At 38.2% G+C, this 23,934-nt stretch overlaps 1 protein-coding gene across 2 annotated transcripts in view; it reads left to right on the forward strand.

The window, feature by feature from the left end:
• SNX14 (sorting nexin 14) overlaps positions 1-23,934 on the forward strand; it is a 60,940-nt gene that overhangs the window by 22,942 nt on the left and 14,064 nt on the right. The window contains exons 10-23 of one of the 2 annotated variants that reach the window (XM_064447673.1): positions 379-423; positions 515-595; positions 740-854; positions 2,593-2,748; positions 3,070-3,194; positions 4,264-4,322; positions 7,831-7,857; positions 11,662-11,794; positions 18,016-18,217; positions 19,168-19,251; positions 19,383-19,483; positions 19,800-19,911; positions 21,666-21,706; positions 21,920-22,039. In XM_064447673.1, the coding sequence (XP_064303743.1) occupies positions 379-423; positions 515-595; positions 740-854; positions 2,593-2,748; positions 3,070-3,194; positions 4,264-4,322; positions 7,831-7,857; positions 11,662-11,794; positions 18,016-18,217; positions 19,168-19,251; positions 19,383-19,483; positions 19,800-19,911; positions 21,666-21,706; positions 21,920-22,039 (1,401 nt within the window). The remainder of the gene's footprint in view (positions 1-378; positions 424-514; positions 596-739; positions 855-2,592; positions 2,749-3,069; positions 3,195-4,263; positions 4,323-7,830; positions 7,858-11,661; positions 11,795-18,015; positions 18,218-19,167; positions 19,252-19,382; positions 19,484-19,799; positions 19,912-21,665; positions 21,707-21,919; positions 22,040-23,934) is intronic. The other variant, XM_064447674.1, reaches the window with a different exon arrangement.

Genomic DNA, 23,934 nt, shown 5'->3' on the forward strand with positions numbered 1-23,934 from the left:
TTTATTTATGCATGTATTTTAATAGGGAAAATTGCAATACTTACGAAGGTATCACCTAGCTGCAAGCAGAAAGTATTGTAGCTGCAGAAATATAAGAAGTTCATTAGATCTGCACTAACAGGAAAATGACTTTGTAGTGCTTTCCTTCAGTGGGTAAAGAACGGTTCTGTGCAGGTCTCTTCAGAAATTCCCTGACTTGTAAATAGTTGAAGAGACTATTGAAGCTTAATTCTCAAACGTGTGTTGCCAGGCTTTGGGGTTTTTTAAAAGTATTAATATATTCATATGTTTAAACTTGGGCGTAACATAGCAGTGAAATGATTTTCATCTATTTGTTGAGTTTCTTTAATAGTAATTTTGTATTGTGTTTTCCTGCAGGATACTGTCAACCATTTGCTGCTGATCTTCATTGATGATAGTCCAGTGAGTACTGACAAAGTTCAAACAGTAGTGATTTGTTCACCCATTAAGGAAGCATTCTTATCCAATTGTCCTTGTCATTTTTTTTCTACAGCCTGAGAAGGCAACTGAACCTACTTCTTCATTGGTTCCATTCCTTCAGAAATTTGCAGAGCCAAGAAATAAAAAACCATCTGTAAGCAAAGGCAACATTAATTTCTTTTCCTGTTTTGAATAAGTGTTTTACTTTACCTGTTGTTTTTGTTCTACAACTCCTTGCATTATTTATGTTCTCACTGAATGTTTCAAAATTAGCTGACTGCATTTTTAACCCACTAAGGTTCTGAAACTGGAGCTAAAGGAGATCAGAGATCAGCAAGACCTTTTATTTCGGTTCATGAACTTCCTAAAACAGGAAGGGGCAGTCCATGTGCTGCAGTTCTGCCTGACTGTAGGTAAGATTACATATGTGTGCTGTGGTATATTTGGTGGTCTTTAAAAGCTTTAATCATTTGCATGTTGAAATGAATATTCAGTGTCAGAACTAGGCAGCGTTGTTAAGCAGGAGATTACCTTTCAGGATCTGTGTTCACTTACTTTAATATGTCCTGATTCTTGAATGCTAATCTTGGTAATGTTAATGTCGGCATGGACTGTAGATCTTATTGTGTTTCTGTTTACTGATAAAGGCTGGACATCTTAAAATGTAATATTCTTGTAAGAAAAATGTTCTGCCCACTGATACAAAGTACAGCTGCTTTTTTTTTTTTAAATACGTGGTTACTAAAGTACTACTAAAATGAGCTGTTCATCATGAAAAGCTTCTCATGTTCTTTTAGATTTAAAATTCTGATGTCTGTAAAGAACAGGAACATAGCAGGAACATTAAAGGTGTTGAAACCTTCAATTCAGTAACCTGTGCCTTGGTTATGAAGCATGCATTTGGTTTTACCGTTACGTAAGCGTCACTTGAAAAGCCTTTTGTTTTCCAATGATAAGGTTTTCTGTGAAGTTTCTGTAAGTTGGAGTGGTTTATTCAAGTTTTTTTGTCAACTAGTAGGTAATTAGTGTCTTACCAAAATAATGGGGGTTTGGGGTTTTGTTTTTAGTAATCTAGCAATTCAGTTTAGTAATTAAAAAAAAAGCCAACTTAGTATTTCCATGTTGCATAGGAAATAATGGGTGTGTCTTCATATCCCATCAGGATCATGTATCACATCAGGAAGAAGTGAAATTAAATTAGACTTTATCTCAAAATACTGCAGAAATCATTAATCATTACATAAGAGAGATATAAATAATCTCTGTGCATGCAGCTACTTATGTGCTCATAAGAACACATAAACTTCTAAACTTGTCTTGCATTCTCATAGGCAGCAAGCCTGTGTATTACCTTACAAAACAATTAATGACATTCAGGTCTCTAAAGTTCTGCTTTCCCAAACCGTCTACTGTAGGTGGTTCTTGATAGGAATATTTTGGATAAGAAGCACTTACTGAGGAAAATAAACCTCCAAAAAAACCCAGAAGGGTCTTGGTAGACTTTCTCTGAAGAAGTTTGGTTTTGTCTCTGAATTGCAAAATGAACCAAACACTACCTTATTTTTCCTTCTTTCTGGGCAGTAGTCATACAAGTAATGGGATGGGCCAATAAATCAAGTAGGATTGCACAATAATTATGCTAAATAGAATTTTTATTTTGTCAGGGAAAGTTCATTCTCAAGTTAGTCTGACATTAAAGATATTATTGGAAATACTGTGATGGTTTGGGTTCTAAGAATGCAGTAGCAGCAGAATAGCAGATGACCAGTATAAATGGCTGATGGGGCTCTGTGTGTGTCTGGCATGAACTGGAAATCATGCTAAAAGAAAACTACAATTTACAATTTGATAATTTAGGAAGAAGAGATTCATTCTACTGATTCATTCTTCTGCCAGAACAACTTCATGGATTTATCGTTACTGTGATAAGGAATAATTAGTTTTAATTGCAATATATTTTTAGAAATAATTTTATGAACAAATATGAATTACAGTTAATAAGAGGGCAGCTACTGTATTACCTGAGATTATTTTAAAGCTTTACAAATTACTGTATCTGCTGGAAAATGAGTTGATGATATAGCTTGCTTCAAGGTGGTATTTGTTAGCCAAGTGGAACAACAAATGAATTTTCTTTCCTTTACTTCTCAGAGGAATTCAACGACCGAATTCTGCGACCTGAACTATCAGATACTGAAAAGATGTCTCTTCATGAAGAAGTACAGAAAATTTACAAAACTTATTGTTTGGATGAAAGCATTGACAAAATTAGATTTCACCCTTTTATTGTGGAAGAGATCCAAAGAAGTAAGTTTGAATTTGAAAGGAATAATTTACACTGGAATTTAAGTAGCAATCTATATAAAGTGAAGACTAATTAATCTAAATATGATCAATCTTTACTTCTGTCATAATTGTTTTATGACAAAATATATTTATTTAATATAAAATTAAAAATTGTTACCCCCTTGATATATTGTGCTTAAGCCTTGGTTTGTCATGTTATTTCTGATTTTGTGTCAGACTTATTAGCTTGCAAAGCAATCGCAAACTTAGACCAGGAAAAAAAACCCCAAACTTTATATGCCTATATATATACACATACTTTTATTTACAATTTTTTTATAGTTGCTGAAGGTCCATATATGGATGTTGTGAAACTTCAAACTATGAGGTGCCTTTTTGAAGCTTATGAGCATGTACTTTCTCTACTTGAGAATGTTTTTACTCCTATGTTCTGTCACAGTGATGAGGTAAGTGTGGAAGACTGGAAGAGTAGTCTTAAAGCAGGATTCTACTTTATTATAGGATACCCTATTTACAACAGTCATGTGGAACTGAAAAATATGTCTCTATTTTCCGCTTTAGTTAGCATGCCAGAGCTGGAACCAATCTCAGTATGAGAAATTAATTTATTCTAGTTCACACAACATCAACAGCATAAAAAAGCTCTTCATTTTTGGATGTAACAATTTGTATATATCACTGCAATTACAAAATCCTCTCCACCCCTTCTTTTATGATCTCAAATCTGGTGCAAAAGTAATCCGTGTGATAGACATAGAACACTTTTAGAATCTATTTACTTTTTAAAATACAATGGTACTTAAAGATTGAAAGGTTGTACTTAGGTACCTTCAGCTGCATTCCAGCAGCTAAAAGTCAGGTGTCTGTTTTCAGGAAGGTCATTCAGAGCAATTTACTAGGCATTTGAGATTGTTCTATGATTGGGTTCTGAATGCAAGTTTAAAAAAAGAAAATCCTCACACTGGGCCAACGGCTGCCTAAAGTCTTCTAGTAGGAAGCACTTTAAATGCAGGGGTGAGTCTGAATTCTTGTCCCTTTCAGAATTTTTTTTGTGTGTGTAAATAGGTTGCATGTTAAGCTTCTCGCATTTATTTGAGGCAGAATATATTGACTTGACTTGGGAGTGGGTACTTACCTTACTTGGTGTTATTCTTAATGAAGTGTATTTCTTAAAAATGGTATTGATGGTCATCTTTCCCATAATAGCTATAATGCTTCAAATGTTTGATTTTTAACAAGGAGGAGGCATGGATTTTGGTGCTTAATTTTAGTCGTCTTTCTGGTTTGGTTTTTGTTTTTTAATCCCAAGACTATGTAAAGTAAAATAAGTAGTCCTGGGAGCATGTCTTACAAATTTGATCTGTCCTTTTCCAGATGAATATTCTAACTGCTAGATTATGGGCAGCTTGCCTTTTACTTCTGTTCTTGTTTCCTGAATTCTGCAGTGTTGTTGCATAGTAGCCCCTATGTCAGTTAACCCACTGTTTTCTTTGATACCTTGTTTGTCCGTTGTAGTACTTCAGGCACCTTTTAAGAGGAGCAGAGTCACCAACACGCAATTCAAAGTTTAACAGGTAGGTATGGTAGAATCTTTGGGTGGTTTTCTTTGCTTTTTAGTTAAAAGTGTCAAAATATTAAACCATATTTTCTACTGCCTGATAGTAATTTGATTTCATTTTTAGCTCTACTTCTATTTTTATTTCAAAAGGACAAATTACATATTGAAAGAGCAAGCAATATATATAGATGTCTCTTCGCTCTGAAGTGTTCTACATCAAACGATTTAAAATGTGATTTAGACCTCAGCATTTGAGAAGGGGGAAGTGAAAAATAAATGTACAATGAGAATAAGATAACATTGAAATAAAATGGTGATTTAACTGACTGTATGTATGAATACCATTTTGTTGGTGCAAAGCTGGGTCGTCTTGGATTTCGGGTCTTACAGGGATAGGTACAGTGTACCGTGTGTCTAACCAACCTGGTCTTGCAATGGGAATCTCCCTGTTGGGACAAAGAGGATTTGCCATTTCTCCTAGGTCAAATGTGTTTCCTGGTCCCCAGCTGTCCCCATTCATTGCAGAAATATAGCGTCAGAAGCCTTGTTTCTGCGTTTGGGCTGTATACTTCCAGACCATCTTCAGGCTCCTTAGGGCCTCTGGAGAAGAATAGCATCTCCTGTGGTATGGATGGGTGATCTTCCACTGTGGAGATGGGTTGAATAAGCTTGAGGTCTCATCATTTCTTGTCTTTCATTTTATGCTGGATGGCTCAGTCATAGACTAGCCCAACTGAATTGCTCTTATGGTCTAGCCAAAAGAAGGAAAACTTCAGTGGGACAATCTTTGGATAGGCTTGCTTGCTTGGTATGAAATAAGATCCATAGTGTTATAGAAAATGCTAGTGTTTATCACCTTAGAGTACTCTTCTAGAGGAGTAAGAGCAATTTATTTAAAACAACTGCTTTCATTAGAGATACACCTAGCAGCAGCCCTCTTGATTTGTAGCCTACTGTGAGATGTACTACTGTGAGATCCCTTTCTCCCCTGCTAACGTTCTTCAAAAACTGCATGATTGTTCGCTTTAATATATCTCCATTGCTGACATCTATTATGTAGTCTTTATAGTTCCTGTAGATCCAGGATTCAGGCTTTGGTGTAGTGCTTTCTCAGATTGGTGCTGACAAGCTTCTCTTTCTTAGCAAAGAGGTGTGGAAGGCAGCTAGACTAAACTGCATTTCTCCCCTATGTGATACTTCACTAGGAATGGTGACCTTAAAACACACTTCAGCTTCTGTCAAAGACAGCTACAGGGTTTCATCCAGACCTTTTAGATCTGCCTTCTGGTATCTTTCCAAAGTTATTCATGGCAAGGGTTTAAAGTATCTTTTCATACACTTCTTAAATCTACTTAAAGTGTGAAAACATTTAGGTCACCTCCTTGGTGCTTTGCTTTCCAAAATGGAAAGGGTGAAACTGCAGGCAGACTCTACCTGGAGTTTTTGAAATACATCTCTGGCTACAAAATAAGCAAATTTTGTCTGGGGACAGTTACAGTTTATTCCCCTGGAGTTCAAACAGCATCCATAGCATTACTGAAAGTGAGTCTCTTTTACATTTTAGACCAATTTGAATGCTCTGAGTATATATGCTGGTTTATGATAGGAGGTACTGTATGTTCCTGAAGTGGTGCCTCGGTAATTATTTCCATGAAACAGAGGTCCTATCTGATGTCCTACCTGCAAGTAGTTTGCCTGTTGCTTTGGAGTTTCCCTCTGCATAATCTGGTACAAACAGTCACTGCCAAGGGGGAAAAAAAAAAATTGTGTTACTTGTGGACAGTACCTGGAATAATTCCATATGCACGTACCTTGTCCTGCCTTCTCTTCCCTATTCTAGCATTAATTCCAGCTGAAAGAAACTATATGCGTAGAGATTAGTTTTGTTTTCTGTATTTTTGCTTTGCTAGGGGTACTGTGTGTGTTTTGCATAGATACTGCTGCTTAAAAAGTCAGGTCAGATAGTAGATGTGAAATCCCAGGGCAATGTACATGAAGGTAATGTGTTGAGTAATTTCACTTATAAGGCAAGAAAATTATAGAGCAATTTCTACAAAATACAAGCGGGAAGAAGTGACTATCAGTATGTAATTTCTGGGTTGAATTGCTTCTTTGAACTGTACAAAATAATCATAGCTTTTTGTGTACAGATAGGACTAATAACATGCTATGAAAACTGCTAAGGTAATAAGTGAGACGTCCCAAGTATCTCTGGAGTATAAAGAAGTCACATTGAGGATATTCTGATAACTTGACAACTAGCTGTAGTTGTCAGCAGTTTAACTCCATAACTGATATTTTCCACCTAATGTTTAATGTGTGTGGCCAAAGAAAACTGATGTTTTAAGTTCCAGTTCTGGCAACTTAATTACGGGTGTGTGGAAGAGAGGACAAGAATTTCCTCTCCCTCATTCAGAATTATTTATAATATATTACTATGATACTTAAAGGTATTCTGTGTTCGAAGTCTAACAAAAAAAGAAAAGCCATTTTAAACTCACAGATTTCTGGATAGCTGCATATGTGCCTTGATTTTCTACACACCATGACTACGTATAGAAGTAGATGCATCCTGATTTCTCGTCATTGGAATAGCAATAAAACTAAAACATTTTTCAAGTAGAGGACCAATGAGAAAATACATTAACAATTTTGGCGAGTGGTTAGGAGTAAAACCTGCAGAATTAAGTCTGTAAACAGTTGTGTGTAGTGTAATTGTCACCATTAGTTCCAACTTGGTAGGTTATGTTTCTAGTTTCACAGTTAACGTGACTAAAGGCAATGAAGATGCCTTAGAATCAGTTCCTCTTGTAAAACAAAATCTAAAATTTGAATATTTTAATCCTTATCAGTTTGTCCAGAATTCAGTAGCTCCAGTGAATTAAAATCATGTGTGCAGTGACCGTGTTTATGGTTAATCCATTTAAACATCTCGGCTGGAATTATTGAGTTGATGGCTGAGGCATTGGTTCCATGTACCAGCTTATGCAGAATGTCACAGTTCTCAAAATCTGTGAAATAAATAAAAAGGAAGATATTTTAATAGTGGTTTTTACTATATCTAATATGGGGGATAGGGGGTGGATTTATTACATAAAGTAAGTCCAAAGCCTTTTCTTTTTATTGGCCAAATGAACTAGATTCCTACGTGACTTCTGAATGTAGGTTATAAAGTTAGCTGCCTGTTTGGCACTATAGGTAACCTTAAAAATGAAAGTCATTCTCTGTAAACTGATAGCCATTTGTGCTGAGTGTCAGTGGAAACCTAAAAGTTTCAGTAACTGAAGCTTTAAATTCAAAGGCCAAGATTGTGGTGATGAAATGTGTTGATACTGTTTGCATTTCACTTTCTTCAGATTTTAGGTCAGAAACTCCTAATTGTATCACACTTTTTATTAATCTGTAGTGATGGTCAAAGCCTATTCAGTATTATTGGCATAGGTCTGTCAAATTTGGGTTGTTTTTTTTCTTTTAACATTATTTTTTCCTGGGCTCTGAGGTAATTTACATGCCTGTTGTTGCAGAAGTAGCCTGAGTTTGGATGACTTCCGGTAAGTCTATCTAACACTCGATAAATGTTGTGTGTTAGTTACGCTGCATCTATCATGACTGTGTCACACAGCCTTTATAACAGCAATTAACTGTCCATTTTATCTGTAAAAATATGAATGCCTTCTCTGGGCTGAACTGCATTTCTCCCTACAATAAGCTTTACTCCCCATGTCCTTTTCACAAATGTTTAGAAATTGCTTAATTGTAATTTCACAAGTTTGCAATAGATTAACATTGTTTGCTGTTAACTATTTGTCTGTTGTTATTACTTTTGAAATATATTTGCATAAGTTGAAGCTTTTTTTTTTTGACCTGTGACTGCTGGCTGCTCCAAAACTTCCTTTACTCCATGTCACATTTCCAGATCCTGTTTGAGGATTTATCCATTTAACTGCTTGTTTTATCTTGCACAGCTGTGTCCAACATGATCATTGCCTAACATTGCATGCAAACATAACCATTTTATGAATACTATCAAGTACTCAAAACCAGCATTTCCCCAAATTAGTTCTATGCAGCTTTTTTTGGTGACTGTTACAGGTTTGATTACAACATAGGCTATTTCTTATCATTTGCTTTAGGTAGTCTGTGGTCACTCATTAACTCCTTAATAGCTGTTCAGTGGTTTTTCTCATTATTGTGCCTCTTTAAATACATGGTATCCAAACTCAGAAAACAATTTTTTTGTTACAGGCTTTTTCTTAGAAATTGTCAGAGCATCAGTATTTCATATATTACTGATACCATTCTTGAATCTTGAGGGAACATTATCAACTTAATTTTACAGGCTAGGAATCAAGGTATATAGACACTTTATCTTTTATGTTCAGTGTATTGAGTTATAACTTGCTAGAGTGTTTAACATTACAAGGTACTTGAGATGTAAGTGCAGTTCATTGGGGTTTTCTGGGGGTGTTTTTTGTTGTTTTTTTTTTTTTTTTTTTTTTTTTTAAGTGCAGCTCTATGAGCTCAGCATTTCCCCTAATTGGGTGTAGGGGTTTTAGTGAGCCGAAAGAAAATGGTACTCTGACTTCCCATGCACATAAATAGCTTGTCTGATACATATCATGTGTCTGGTCTTGACCTGCAGAGGTTCACAGTAGCATTCTTCAGCTACATAGCCCCGGCTGATCACTTGCAAAGATCTGTTCAGTGTGCTGAATGAGGCAGTGATCCTGGGGGAAAATTATTTTGGAACCATCCCCGATTAAAGAACGCCACAGTGCAGAGTGGCACTAATGCCATCTTTGTTGTACAGTTCCCAGCTATAGAGTGAGCAACAGTTGTAATTTTTTAATGTATGCACTTGTGATTTCTCAAGGTTTAAAAAAAACCCAACCACTCCACAAAAACAAAAACACAAACCAAACCAAAACAAAAAAACCCACCCCAAAACCCCAACTTATTCCATTCTCTTGTTCTCACATCATTCATCAGAAATGTTGGCACCTATAGACTCTGCTCAGGGCCTTGCCAAGAAAGCAACTCTAGAATGACAGTCTAATGATGTTACGTGGATCAGCACTAGAGAGAGTGGGATACTTTTCCCAGTGAGTTTTGTATATACATTTGTTGACAAGTCTTGAAAGACTTGGTCTCTATTCTAAACTGGACACCTCCTCTCATCTTTCTTCCCCCATGCCTTGAACCTGACCATATCCTAGTCCCATCTCTTCCCTTCCACCTAGCCTCAAGGTCTTTTCCTATGTAACTAACCAGCGAATCTGTTAGATTTTCATCCTGACACCTGGTTTGGTTTCTTTTTTTCCTTGCTCAGCATCCTTAAAAGATTGATCATCCTGTTGTTTATCTCTGCTAACATCCCCAGATTTTTTCCACGCTCATCTAATCTGGTTTGTGCTTTGCGTGCTTACTCAAAGATTTCTGCCAAACCAGTCCTATGCGTTGTCCAGCATGTCTCTGTGTACCCTCTTATTCACCAGCGTTTGTTCTGAATTTGTGTCTCTGCCTGCGAAGAGATCCAATTTGTCACTTTATACCTGTTCCAGTTTAGTGATTGCTCTGTATTGATTAGGTGTGATCTTTGGGCTCAGCACTGAGTCAGGAATGGGTCATTCCTAGCTATCAGGTTGAGTCCTGGCTCCATACAGCTCAGTATTGCAGTTATAGGCAAAGCTGTATTCTGCCTTCAGCTGGAGCATGATCATCATGGGAAGGAGCTGATCTGAGCCTGGACTATTATCAAACCTCTGAGCTTGTGCAAACTGATGTTTTTGTTCAAAATGTTGAGAACTGCACAAGTGATGAAAAGTCAAGCCAGAGGTCTGAAATATTACCCTTCTAGAAAAACTCGTTCTGTCTGAATAAGACTTGTATTTTCCTAGCCCAGTGATTAAGCTCTTGAACAAGATTCAGGTAGGTTCCCAATGTGAAAAAGTTAAGTTCAGCACAAGAATGTGTAGAGTAAGGTGTTTAAAAGTCGAATAAAATTGTTCAAACATGGATTTAGACCACAAACAGCCAAGAGCCTTATCTTTGGTTAGCAGGGATAAGTAAGATAGATGGTGCCTGTCTGCTTGGGACCTGATAATAATATGAGATAGTAAAAGCAAAAGATTAGGAAAAACAGTAGATTATTTATGCAATTTTAGTAATGTACACAGTCTGGGTAAAAATATAAACAGGAAGATGGTTAGTAACACAAGCATGCACATTTTGAGCCAGCAGTTGATGTTGTCAACATGGTTTTATGGGTGATGAAGATGCTTTATGTGCTGGTCTCTGCTGTTCTGTTGGTACTACTGTTCAGTAGTTAATAGTTTTTTGTTTTAAAGAAAAAAGAAACACTCTAGGATATTTTTTAGTCCTCTAAAGTACTAACAGTGCTTTTAATCTCAGTAATCTATAAAGTTGTCATGGGTTTTTAGTTCTGCAGTTCACTGTATTGGTTTTTAACTCCCCTATCAAATGTATTTATTGAATCACCATAAATAACCTTAGGCTGATTTCATATTCAACAGAAAAAATTTTCTTTCCAGAATTACTATCATCTCTGTGTAAGAAATAATGTTTGGTGTCAGGTCTTGCATAAGGGTGTAACAATGTTATAAAATCCATTCTTCCAGTAAGGAGTGCGCTTCCTGCCCAATTATCTTTCTTTTTCCATACCTTGTTGCTTTTTGGATGCTTTGTCATAAGTGGCAAGACTACAAAAAGTCTTCCATCTTTGAGTCAGACTGGCTCTTCAAGCCAAGATTCCTCAGTTGCATCTGTTTTCTCTCATGTTCAGTCTTGCTCCTTGCACATTCCTTTTATCTGTCCCTAATGGTTGAAAGTCAAAATCTGTCTTGAATCATACATACTTGTAAAATTCTGGGATGTTGATGTAAGAAAAAAAAAGCATCTAACTACACCATTTACAGTACTTGGCAAGAGTAGATAAATATTTAAATATGAGTACGTGAAAAAGGACAGAGTTAGTGACCACCTTGGTGTGCATGCCTGTAGCAATACGACAGTTTCTGCTCTCAAAAGAAAATTGTTTTGCATAGTTAACGTTTTGTTCTGTGTCCTGCATTACTGGGATACTATTATAAGAGTATTCATGTTTGCTCATGGTTAAGCATAGGGAATCTCATATCTCTTAAGTGTAATCAAGAAATTTTGCTGATGGATCACAGAACAAATTTGCCATAAGCGAATTTCAATTTAAGTGGAAATAAATATATTGGGTACTTGTTTATAGAGTTGTTTCTCATATCTGCAAATGGTGTGCGATGGCCTACTGAGCTGCTGTGTAATAACATGCCTTGTGTTGTGAACTCTGGCTTCTGTAATCCTAGGACCACACAGAAGAGAGGAGAATCATTTGGAATCAGCAGAATAGGCAACAAAATAAAAGGTGTATTCAAGAGTTCTGCAATGGAAGGAGCTATGTTGCCTAACTATAACTTAAATGATGGAGAAGATGACTTTGTGAGTAAAAGCTTTAAATTTATCTTTAAGTCTTTGTTGTTGGTGGGGTTTTTTTCTTTCATTATTTGAAAGAAAATAAATCTCATTATTTGCCTTTTCTGCTGTCTTACTTCACTGTAGGGTTTTCATGTACTGGCTTCTGATTAAGTTGCCTTGGTTTCTCTGTATTCATTTACAAGCCAAGGCCACATCCCCACCCCAGTTAGTGTGCCTCCGAGCTTATTGCTTTAGTAAAGAGAAGTACTAAAAGTAGTGGTGCCAGACATTTTTATAAGCAATTAATTTTTCTCTAAAAAGTTACCATGCCATTTTATAATTCTGTATAATAAGGTATGCATAGGACTGCATGTAAGGCTTTTCATCTGAAGCTTGTCAAAAGACCTTAAAACCATAAAGAGGTGGAGAAATTGCTGTCAAGTTGATCTGTGATGCAGCATTTTCTCTGAAGATGAGAAAGGCAATAGTCCTTTCTCATTTGTCTTGGGCGTCTCTCTCAACTAATGTTTTTCTTTCATGCTAAAGAGCAATGAGTGTAGAGCCTATGGTAGAATTATTGCATGGGACATAGGCATCTGAAGCACAGCTGGGGGACAAATGGAAAATTTTAAGAAGGGAAGAGGAGGGAATTGGTCAGAAACTATTGGTAGTCATGGATTTTTTTTTACAGTGTCTACCAGTTCAGTCTTTTGTGCCTGTTCCTAACAAACAAAACATTTAAGTGTGTATTACCTTGATAAACAGATATCTCATTTTCCACAGCCTGAAGATAAAAGTGTAGATATCAGTTTGTATTATTCGCCTTGTTCAGAATGGCTTTCAGAAGAGGGTGGGAAGGACTCAACACCTTAGAACTCTAGATAGGTTTTGGGGTGGGCTGGATTTTTTTTTTTTAAATCTTTAAGAGGAGAAAAAAAGGCAGTTTTTCATAGATGCTAAATCTTCTTTAAGTCATGGCTTTAAGGGGGCAGAACTGTTGGAATTAATTTCATGGACAGTTCTTGTTGTTAAAACTTCTCTCTTTGTGAGGTGAGTTTCTAATGAAAATGGGTTAATTTTGCAGCATTGCTGTTGTAGATTCTGCTAGCCAAAGGGCATGAAAGTATAATTCCACTGTAGCAGAGGAGTGAGTAGAAGTATAATTGAAACAGTGGAGTTCAGAGAAGGAACATGTTTTTGTGCCAGAGTGCAAGAAGTTACCTGTGAGAATTTGCTGAATTCAATGAGACACAGACAATCCTTATTAAGGAAGGTTTTCAAATGGGCAGAATGGTTTTAGCTTAGGCAAGAATGGAAAGTTTTAAGTGGAGCATTTACTCAAATCCCTTCATTAAATAAAGGGAGGATACTACACTTTTTTGAAAAGCACCTTAGACAAAATTTGAGAAATACCTAGGTCCCTTTGTTTGATAAGTGTGAATGGGAAGAAGAAATGGGAAAACACCGAACTACTGCAAGGTTACTGTGTGTGGCAACAGCTGAACAGCGGTGTGACTTCACTTCATGAGTGAATACTGAACATACTGTGATTCATTAGTGTTGAACTCTGTAAGTACAGAGTTTCCTAGCAGGCATCGCAGGGTCAGAGGAAAATCATAGAATCATCGAATTGTTAAGGTTGGAAAAGACCCTTAAGATCGAGTCCAACCGCCAACCTATCACTGCCAACTCTACCACTAAACCATATCCTCAAGCACCACGTCTACCCTTCTTTTAAATACCTCCAGGGACAGAGACTCAACCACCTCCCTGGGCAGCCTCTTCCAATGCCTGACAACCCTTTCGGTGAAGAAGTTTTTCCTAATATCCAACCTAAACTTCCCCTGGCGCAGCTTGAGGCCATTTCCTCTGGTCCTATCGCTTTTTTACTAGCGCCTCGCTACAACCTCCTTTCAGGTAGTTGTAGAGAGCGATAAGCTCTCCCCTCAGCTTTCTCTTCTCCAGACTAAACAACCCCAGCTCCCTCAACTTCTCCTCATAAGACTTGTTCTCTAGACCCTTCACCAACTTTGTTTCCCTTCTCAGGACACACTCCAGCACCTCAATGTCCTTCTTGTAGTGAGGGGCCCAAAACCGCACACAGTACTCGAGGTGTGGCCTCACCAGTGCCGAGTACAGGGGCACGATCACCTCCCTGCTCCTGCTGGCCACACTGTTCCTGATAGAAGCCAGGATGCTGTTGGCCTTCTTGGCTGCCTGAGCACACTGCTGGCTCCTGTTCAGGTGGCTGTCAACCAACACCCCCAGGTCCTTTTCCTCCAGGCAGCCCTCCAGCCACTCCTCCCCAAGCCTGTAGCGTTGCACGGGGTTGTTGTGATGGAGGTGCAAGACCCGGCACTTGGCCTTGTTGAATCTCATACTGTTGGCTCCGGCCCAACAATCCAGCCTGTCCAGGTCTCTCTGTAGGGCCTTCGTGCTCTCCAGCAGATCGACACTTCCACCCAGCTTGGTGTCATCTGCAAACTTACTGAGGGTGCACTCAATCCCCTCATCCAGATCATCAATGAAGATATTGAACAGGACCGGCCCCAACACTGAGCCCTGGGGAACACCACTCATGACCGGCCGCCAACTGGATTTGACTCCATTCACCACCACGCTCTGGGCTCGGCCATCCAGCCAGTTTTTAACCCAGCGCAGAGTGCACTTGTCCAAGCTGTGAGCAGCCAGGTTCTCCAGGAAGATGCTGTGGGAGACAGTGTCAAAGACCTTACTAAAGTCCAAGTAGACAATGTCCACAGCCTTCCCCTCATCCACTAAGCGGGTCACCTTATCATAAAAGGGAGACCAGGTTAGTGAGGCAGGACCTCCCTTTCATAAACCCATGCTGGCTGAGCCCGATCCCCTGGGTGTCCCACATGTGCTGCATAATGGCATTCAAGGTGATCTGCTCCATGACCTTTCCCGGCAGCAAGGGCAGGCTGACAGGCCTGTAGTTCCCCAGATCCTCCTTCCGACCCTTCTTGTAGAGGGGCATCGTATTCGCTAGTTTCTGGTCATCTGGGACCTCCCTGGTTCACCAGGAAGAGCGCTCCGGGACAAGAAAAAACATGGTCTGGGAAATGGCAGTATAATTGTAAGATGGTGGCAGTTCAGTATATGGACTTAAAACTTTTGGTTAGCTTATGTACTAATAAGCTAATCAATATGTGGGATTATGCGAGTTATGGGAGTTATTTCCTCCTACACAGATCCTGATTAAGTATTTAAGTAGTTCGTGTTAATGTAAACTTGGTGGATTCAAGGTAAATATAAGGTAAAGAATGGCAGTGAAATGGAGTTCTGTGCATTATGATAGAAACTAAACAATGTCTTTGCTTTTTTCTTTTTTCTCTTTTTAAAATGTTTTTGACAGTGTCATGTTTGTTGCAGTTAAAGCCTATAGGAAACATCCATTTAGTCTAAGGAAATCATGTAGGGATAGAAACATGATAGCAGCTTTCTGCAGCTCTGGACAGCAGCTTTGTAAGCTGCTAACGTGATAATAGTGATTCCGTGAAACCACACTCAATCTTTGTCAGCTAAATTTTAAATGTAGCAAAAGATCTTCTGGCTACCTTGGGAACAATCTCTGTCCTTCAATATGCAGAAGATCTCTAGACTTGAATTTTTGGCTTTGTTGGACAAAACAAATGGAAGGAGACTGAGGCAACCTATGACTCTTATAGGTTAGTAATTTGTTTAGAAAGAGGATTAAAGCCCCTAGAAATTCATGGTTCCTGGCTTACAGTTAATGCAAGTGCTGCAATTGTCATAGTGGAAAAGCCTGCAAATTTACATAGGATTATTACCGAAACGAGGCTGGAAGTCATGTGAGGGGTCTGGTGAAAAAGAGGTTCTGAGCATGTGAAACTCTGCTGATGATTCCATACAACCTCAGAAGGGCTAAGTGAAGAAGGCGGACAGAGAGGTTATGGCTGCTTTGAGCAGTTCAAAAATGACTGACCTCTACCTGTTCTAAGCCCTTATGCTAGCTCTGTGCAGTGCTGGGAGTGCAATCACTGTATCAACTGATAGCATAAATGGTGGGAGATGAGAGCTGCAAGTAGTAGTAAGTTGAAGAGAAGGAATCGGAAAATGTAGGCAAGAGTGGAGTTTTGATCAAGTCTCTTGCCTAAGCATTTAGTTTAGTTAAAAACTACAGAATCAGGTAAGCCTGAGTGTTTGTAGAATGGCCTTGCATTTTTTTCAAGCAGGTCCTGTGGAGATTGCTTATTTAGTGCTAATGCAAAGATACACGTTTAGTCAGGATAGATTATGAAGTGTTGATTTTGGCAGCTGACAGCTCAACCCTCACAGGGTGAGGGGGTGAGTGCAAATTGCACCCAGTTCATGCTGCCCCAGCTGCAGAAGCTCAGCTACTGTTGACTTGGAGTTGCTATCCTGAAATGTTGTTCTGCTCTTTCTGTCCAGTGGTGACAACCGCATAAAGCCTGTGGAAGGGGGAAAATGAGGGTAAGACCTCATACAGAAGACTTTGTAGATGTAAAGCTACCTGACAACCCTGTTGTTGTGGTTCAGAGAGCATCTGTCCTATATATTCCATTCTTTGGTGTAAGATAGTCCTGCAGTTTTTCAGCCCTGGTTGTTCATTCCAGGCTAGGGTTATTTTTGTTTGCTTTGTGAAAGAGCACAGCCTGTGATTCAGCTTTCAAATTGTGAACCACCTTAGCTGAGCGTGGTCTCTGTGCAGAAGCTACTGAGACTGCTCTTCGCCTGTCATGGCTTCTCTTTTTATCAAATAAATCAGGTAAGCGGAACCAAAAATGTGTTTTGAAAAGAAGAGATTCAGTTAGTAGATCTACAGAGATCTGTTTTGGAAGACAGCAGTCCGCACTGTAACCAGTTTAAGGATCGTTTCAGTGCTATGCAAAGGCAAAACAAAATTGAACAAAGATTGCTCGTGTGTGTTGAACCACTTATGCTTCAGCTGCAGCTGAGTCATGATTATATGAATATTGTAGTGCAGACACAGCCAAAATTATTTCAGGGGTGCTGTATTGCCTTAAAGTGTTAAGTGGATTATCCCAATACTGGCAAAACTTGTTAAGCCACGTAGGCTTGGCCTTTGAGTAAAATATGGATTTAAATTACGAAGCTAAGGGAAAAGGACTTGAAAGTGGGTTTCGTGGTTTCCAGTTTCCTGTAGTTTCACTTGTTGTAAATTCATGTTAAAATTTCCTATCTTAACTTTAACAAGCGGCAGTACTCTCAAGTCTCTGTGCGACTTACTAAAATAAAGTACTTGTTGCTTAACTCTAACCTGTCTCAACATAGTTAATAGGTCTATAAATTGTGGTGGGAAGAGTGAGGTGCTGACCGCTACTGCTGTGGGCACAGGCTGGAGGCAGGACGATGGGCTTGAGTGTTGCTCCTCATCAGGCAATGCCTGCCTCCTTGCAGGGTTGCAGTGTTCTAGAAGCCCTTGCAGTATGGCAGCAGACTAAATTAGATTAAAACAATTTCAGTTTTATAAGGAAACAGGAATACTACTTTCTCACCTGCTTGCCCATGCTTGTGCAAATACAAAGAGCTCTGGGCAGCAGCAATAATTCAGTCCCCATCGTGGTTATGTTGCACCTTGAAGAGCAAGTCAGATTCACCTGTCCACAACATTGCACTTGTCTGTGGGGGCAAGAGATCTGCTAGCTTGGTGCATTGTTCGTTTCTGTCTCTTGCTGTGTTTAGATAGCTGCTTAGCCTGACCTAGTAAGGTCAAGTCTTCCAGTTGGGTCCTAGTATGCTGGAAAATGCAGTGCAGCTAAATCTGCAGGACCCAAGCTGGGTTCTGTAGGATTCAGTCTGTGTCAAAGGCATTCTTTCTGCTGTCTCCTCTAGTACTTCTATTCTCTCTCCCCCGCCACCTTCCCTCCCCCGCCACCTTCCCTCCCCCGCCACCTTCCCTCCCTCCCTCCCTCCCTCCCTCCCTCCCTCCCTCCCTCCCTCCCTCCCTCAAGTGTCAGATATGGGACTTGATAGTGCTATAAAAACTACTCAGTTTTCACTAAAATTTGCTAACTTTAAATGAATTTGCATCGGATCTAAAAATAGAAATTAATCTACATGAAAACTCCATTAATGAAATGGGGTTTTGTGTTCTTTTATTACTTAGTGACACATTCTTAAAGACTCGATTTATGTTTCATTGCCTTATATAAGTTTTGCAAAGGTAGACTGAACCAATTAAAATAGAACTATAGATCTTGATGTTTGAATCTTTACAGATTGAAGAAGGCATTATGGTGATGGAAGATGATTCTCCTGAGGAGGCTGTTAGTACCCCAAATACACCCCGCAACCTTGCTGCATGGAAAATTAGCATCCCATATGTAGATTTTTTTGACGATCCCTCCTTGGAAAGAAAAGACAGAAAGGAGAGAATTCCTGTGTTCTGCATTGATGTAGAGAGAAATGATAGAAGGGCAGGTATGCAGTGTTGTGCATAAATAAAATGTCATTAAAAAATAAACTCAGAATATTCTAGTGTGCTGTACTTTGGCTGTTGTGCACATGTTCTTCTGTTTTTGAAATAATGACTGGAAAACTCTGGGGAAATGTGTTTGAGAGCTGAATGACCACATTTAGTATTTGCAAGTTGAGAATTGACTCCTCAGGATGGATCAGTTCTATTTAGACTTCCTGCCAAAGTTTTGAGATTTTTATCTTTCCAAAAATATTGACCCTGTGATTCATACTAATAAACACTTGGCATATTTTTCTTTTACCCACTCTGAACTTTAGAGTAACAAATGATAAATAGATTTTTTTAGATAATATAGTTTTTAGGAAATGAAAATGTTTTGCTTATTAGAAACCATCAGTATTTATATAGCAATACATCCATACTGAGTGGGGAAAACAGCATCATCCTGGGGCTGCATAGATTTATGTCAGTAAAACTAATACTTGACAATAAGCAGGAAGTGTTTAAGAGTTATTTAGTGTATCTTCCCGGAGGAAGAATGATCAGGATTTGAGCTGATGGTGCAGAGGACTGTATTGAACAAGTAGTATTTCTGTAAATCATTTGGTTAAAAGTTTGAAATTAGATCTAACATAGTCAGCCCTGATAAGTTTTGAAGTTACACAGCACTCCTTTGTATAGATTTTAGTGATCCCATAAATGAGATGGTAATTTCCATGCTAGTACCATGTCTGTCTACCAGGTATGCATTTTAATTTAATGCTTAAGTTACCTGGCGGGGATTTTTTTAATGTTACAGCAATATGGGGGAATATCATTGAGGTTTTTCCTATAATAATCCAACATATGTTTGCTGTTGCTTAATTCATCTCTCAAGTGGCATAAAACCTCGTTTATTTTTAATGTTGGTTTGGGGTTTTTGTTGTTTTGGTTTTTTTTTGTTTCCCCCTAGTTGGGCATGAACCTGAACACTGGTCTGTCTACAGGAGGTATCTTGAATTTTATGTGCTTGAGTCGAAACTAACGGAATTTCACGGTATGTTTCTCCATCTTCTGGAAAGCCACTTTCCCACTACTGTGATTATCATTCAGTACTGAACTGAAATTTAAAACAACGAAACCAATCTTTGCTGCGCTACAAGAATAATTTAATCTTGATATTTTTAGGTACGTTTCCTGATGCTCAGCTTCCCTCAAAGAGAATCATTGGCCCCAAGAACTATGAGTTCTTAAAATCCAAGAGAGAGGAGTTTCAGGAATATCTGCAGGTATCAAACAAACTTTTGGAGCAAAGAATATTGTAAAACTAACAATATAAAATTAATACAGGAATATCTGCTTTTTTTGTTTTATTTGTTTCCAAGTAGCTTGGGTTATAGAAAGGATTGAAGTGGGCAAATAGTTTCATGTGACTGAAAATAAAAATCTTTTGCAAATTACGATATCTGTAATGTAATATAATGTAATATAATTCTCTTTGAATATCTCTTTTTGCTATAACCATATCTCTTTTTGCTATAGAGAAAGTTTTTTAAAGAGTAGTTTTAAGGTACTTACACTTATTCCTTTCCTTCTGTCTCAAAGAAACTTCTGCAACATCCAGAACTAAGTAACAGCCAGCTTTTAGCTGACTTCCTGTCCCCTAATGGAGGAGAGACTCAGTTTCTTGATAAAATGTTGCCTGATGTGAATCTTGGTATGTAATATGCTAGTTGTTTATGCTGATAAATAGCAATACTGTAGATACTATTATTGAATGATAGTAGTAACTAACAGATAACCCTTGTGTAAGGATGTGGAGGTGAGAAACAAGAGCTCTGCTCCTTCACGGCCCTTGAAATTATAGCTCAGCAAGCAAGGTATGCTGATACTTTTTCCTTGAAGAACAAGGACATTTTGAGATTATGGAAAAAAGTGGTTAAGTGGTTGCTTTTGAATCCTTATGTCAGCAAGCAAGGTGATAAGATTTCTCTAACAAATTTCATAGTTCAAGACGACCGGTATTGTCATGGGTCAAATCTGCACAAGTCAGTCATTCTTTACAGGTGTGATGGTATAAGCAATTTCTTAACATAAACTACCTTTGGGTGTTAGTCGATTAAAATCTGTTTATTTTAATCTGAAAATGGCAATATTTAATATTTCTAGTATTAGCTAGTGTGAAGATCTCTTTTACCATCAGCTACTTCATAAAATTTGAGGCAGTGGTGTGTGTGATATAGGCGGGCCAAATGGAAATTGAGAAGCTGAGAAATTCTTTATGTCCAGTGTAACAGTTGATAATAAAGTCAAAAAGTAGACTGCAGTGTGACTTTACAGCTTGGCTGCAATGTAGCTGTCCCAGGATGGTGGGCCCAAGCTGGCAAGGCCAACCTCATGGACAGTTTGTCTTCATGTATTGTAGCACTTGTGGTTCTGGCACCAGCATGGTCCAGGAAAGCCGTGTCTGAACTGTGCCGCTGCATTTCTGCTTCTCCCGGTCATGGTGTGAACCTGCTGGGGTGGCCATTCTCTTAGTGTGCTAAGTTGTTGAATGCAACTTCAGTGGTCATCTTCCAGTTAGAGGGTTTTGTTTTGTTTCAGACGTCCCCTCTAGATCCAACTGTACATTGTTTTAAAAAAAAAGCTTATAATTATGGCATTTACTGTAATGTGTCTCACGTCTGAGACTACGCTTCACTTTCTTAAACATCATTTTAACAAGTCTTGGCATTTCAGTAGGGCTATTAATGAGAATGAGCGACTTTATTGTTTTCATTGGATCATTGTATATATCTTCTGATGTAAGTTCCAAATTTAATTACAGGTAGTGCTTAAAATAAAACTAACCCTAGACACTTTCATTTTTCAGCATTCAAAGTACTATGCTGTATTCTGATAGCCTTAACAGGACAGAAGAGCTGATTTTTAAGACCACAGCTGTAGCCTGTCCAATTTGTAAAACTTTACTTACCAGTATTTTCAAGACTGGATCCTTCCAGAATCTCTCCAGATTAGCTGACCTTTTTAGGGAAAGAGTAGAATCTCAGTTTTTGTGACTACTTTTGTAATAACTGTTTATGAAGGATGAAGAACTTAGATACAAAAAATTGTGCCTGTGCTGGTGTTATATAGTGTGCTGTTACGGTGCTATAGCTATTTATGTTTGAGCTTCTAGAAAAATTACAAAGGCAGATCTAGAGTACTTTGCTTTTTTATCCAAAATCATCTGTATATTTTTTCATATTTTAAGTATCTTTTCTTGAAAAGTAGTAAGCATTAAGTTACAAGCTAGATATATGGAAGACTTTGTTTTCATAACTTTTTGTGCCAAATTTAAAAAATACAGATTTTAAAAAACAATTTTATTTTTAAATTAAGTACAAGATGATGAGTACATAAAACGTAGCAGAGCAAATGTCTTTAAGATCAGGCAGTGATAACGAAGTTTTTGTTTGTTTCTAATTATAGGTAAAATTATAAAATCTGTTCCAGGAAAGCTGATGAAGGAAGTGAGTAACTCTTCCAGACTGCCAACATTTTAACTTCAATGACTAATTGTATGTGCTGCTAACTTCTAGGATAGGCAAAAATTTGTTTGGAAACTCAGTTTTTTTTGGGGGTTTGGTTGTTGGGTGTGTCCCATCCACCCTGTCCCCCTATTCTGCCCCCTCCCCACCCCCCCATAATTATGCAAGTGACAGGTCACTTATATCTTATTTCAGAAAGGTCAGCATTTGGAGCCTTTCATCATGAATTTTATCAACTCCTGTGAATCTCCCAAGCCTAAGCCAAGTAGGCCTGAACTTACCATTTTGAGTCCCACTTCTGAAAACAACAAGAAGGTACAGTAAGTCATCTTCCTTCCCCACTATACAGAAGTGGGGAAAATTAACCATGCTCTGAAAATGCAAAGAATAAACAGGGGAAAAAAAAAACCCTATAAATATAACGTGATACCTATTTTGTGTTGTCTTTTCACAAAAGAAAGACAGTAGTACTGCGGAGACATTTGTCGTCTTAGTCTGAATGAGTTTTGAGCGTTGATTGTTGGTTGGGTTTTTTGATTATTTGGTGTTTTGGGGTTTGGGTTTTTTTTTTTCTTGTTTTTTTGTTTTTAATTCCTGCTGGATTTGGAGATGAGGATATAGAGAGGAGAGCCTGGGAAACAGAAGAAGAGGGAAAGCAAAGGTGTAAAATGGGAAGTGTTTTAATACCATAAGGGAGCTTCCTGTTTGAAGTGAGACGAGGTTGAGCATTTGACAAACATGTGGCTTGTCAAAGTACTACAAGCCAAAATTGTCAAGGTTCTGATACCTGTTTATCTGCCTTTAAAACATTAGTATACAGTTCATTGATTCTAGCATACATAATAGGTTAACTATATAACTTAACTGTAGTTTCTCCCTCCAACATTGCCACAGCTAAAGGCCCACACTTCCAGTTTTAATCTTTTGTTTGACTATAGGAAAAGGTAGTTGCTCTCTTCATCTTCCTGTATTTGTGGTTAGAGACTGGTAAAACTTACTTGAAAGACTTCCGTTAGCTTCAGAGGCTTTAAAAAGACACTGGTCTTTATGTGTGCTTTACAGTGTTGATGTATTTGTGGAATTTACAGAGGAATGTTGTTTCTGGACTAGGATTTCAGAGACTTAAGCCCAGTGTTACAGGGTTGGTATGATTTAGGACAAAATATTTAATGTGCATACACTTCGCCATGTGAGAGATTCTAAAAGAAAACTTGGTACTCTATCCTCTTCTGCTATCTTGTTAACTTTGGGAAGAGGAGTAGAAACTGGACGACGTAAGCTGGGAGACTTCATTTTGCAAAGTGATAAATTGCAGATGTGTGATAGTCTAAAGAGTAATGCATAGCATGAGAGGGCAGGGCATAAAAATTGGTTTTTTTTCCCTCTCTCTTCTAGTGCAAAAACTAAAAGGCATTAAATGAAGGTGGTGGGAGCCAGGTTGAGAACAAAAGGTGGTAGCTCTTACAATGATTAGTAGATTTGTGGAACTCTGTGCCAAAAGATGTTGTGAATACCAGAAGGAAGCTTAAATAACTATAAGGTGAGACTGGAGAAATTCATGGAAAGGAAATATATTCAGGGTGAATATCTGCAGAGAAAAGTGCATCCAGCTCTTGAACTTTTTGGCTGAAAACAGTTGGAGGATGGAAGAGAACTGGTGAAAAGTACTGTCTGTGCACATTCTCTTCTTGCAAGAGCTAGAAGCTTAGGATCCACTTCTGCTTCTTGTTGGTGATGGGCTGTTAAGAAAGTGGGCTTTTTGATTTCCTGCGCTATGGACATTTTATAAAAATATATAACACTATAAGTGTTATGCCACTTTGAGAATTTTGCAGCTACAAAACTTTTATACTGATTAAGTACAATGGCAGTTAAATCTATTAATTTGTTTAGATTTCATCTTCTAAACCTGAAGTCTGAATTACCACAGCCAATATTGTACTGTTAGCTTACATGTACACACACACACACAAAATTAGTAGCCTTCATTTCAAGCCCTTTCTTACCTTGGACGTTATTTCCAAGGTTAAGATATTTTGCTGTTGCTGTCTACCCAGACGGTAGAATTGTGTCAGCAGTTTTAAAAATCATATGTAGAGTTTTTGTCTTGTGCTAGGAACAGTACATGCAGAAATACTTCACATGTTTTTATAAAACAGCTGACAGCATACTACAGCATAGTATGAACAGTCAGTTAATTTTTTACTGTG

This window comes from Phalacrocorax carbo, chromosome 3 (genome assembly GCF_963921805.1).
Source record: "Phalacrocorax carbo chromosome 3, bPhaCar2.1, whole genome shotgun sequence".
In the NCBI taxonomy this organism is placed as follows: Eukaryota; Metazoa; Chordata; class Aves; order Suliformes; family Phalacrocoracidae; genus Phalacrocorax; species Phalacrocorax carbo.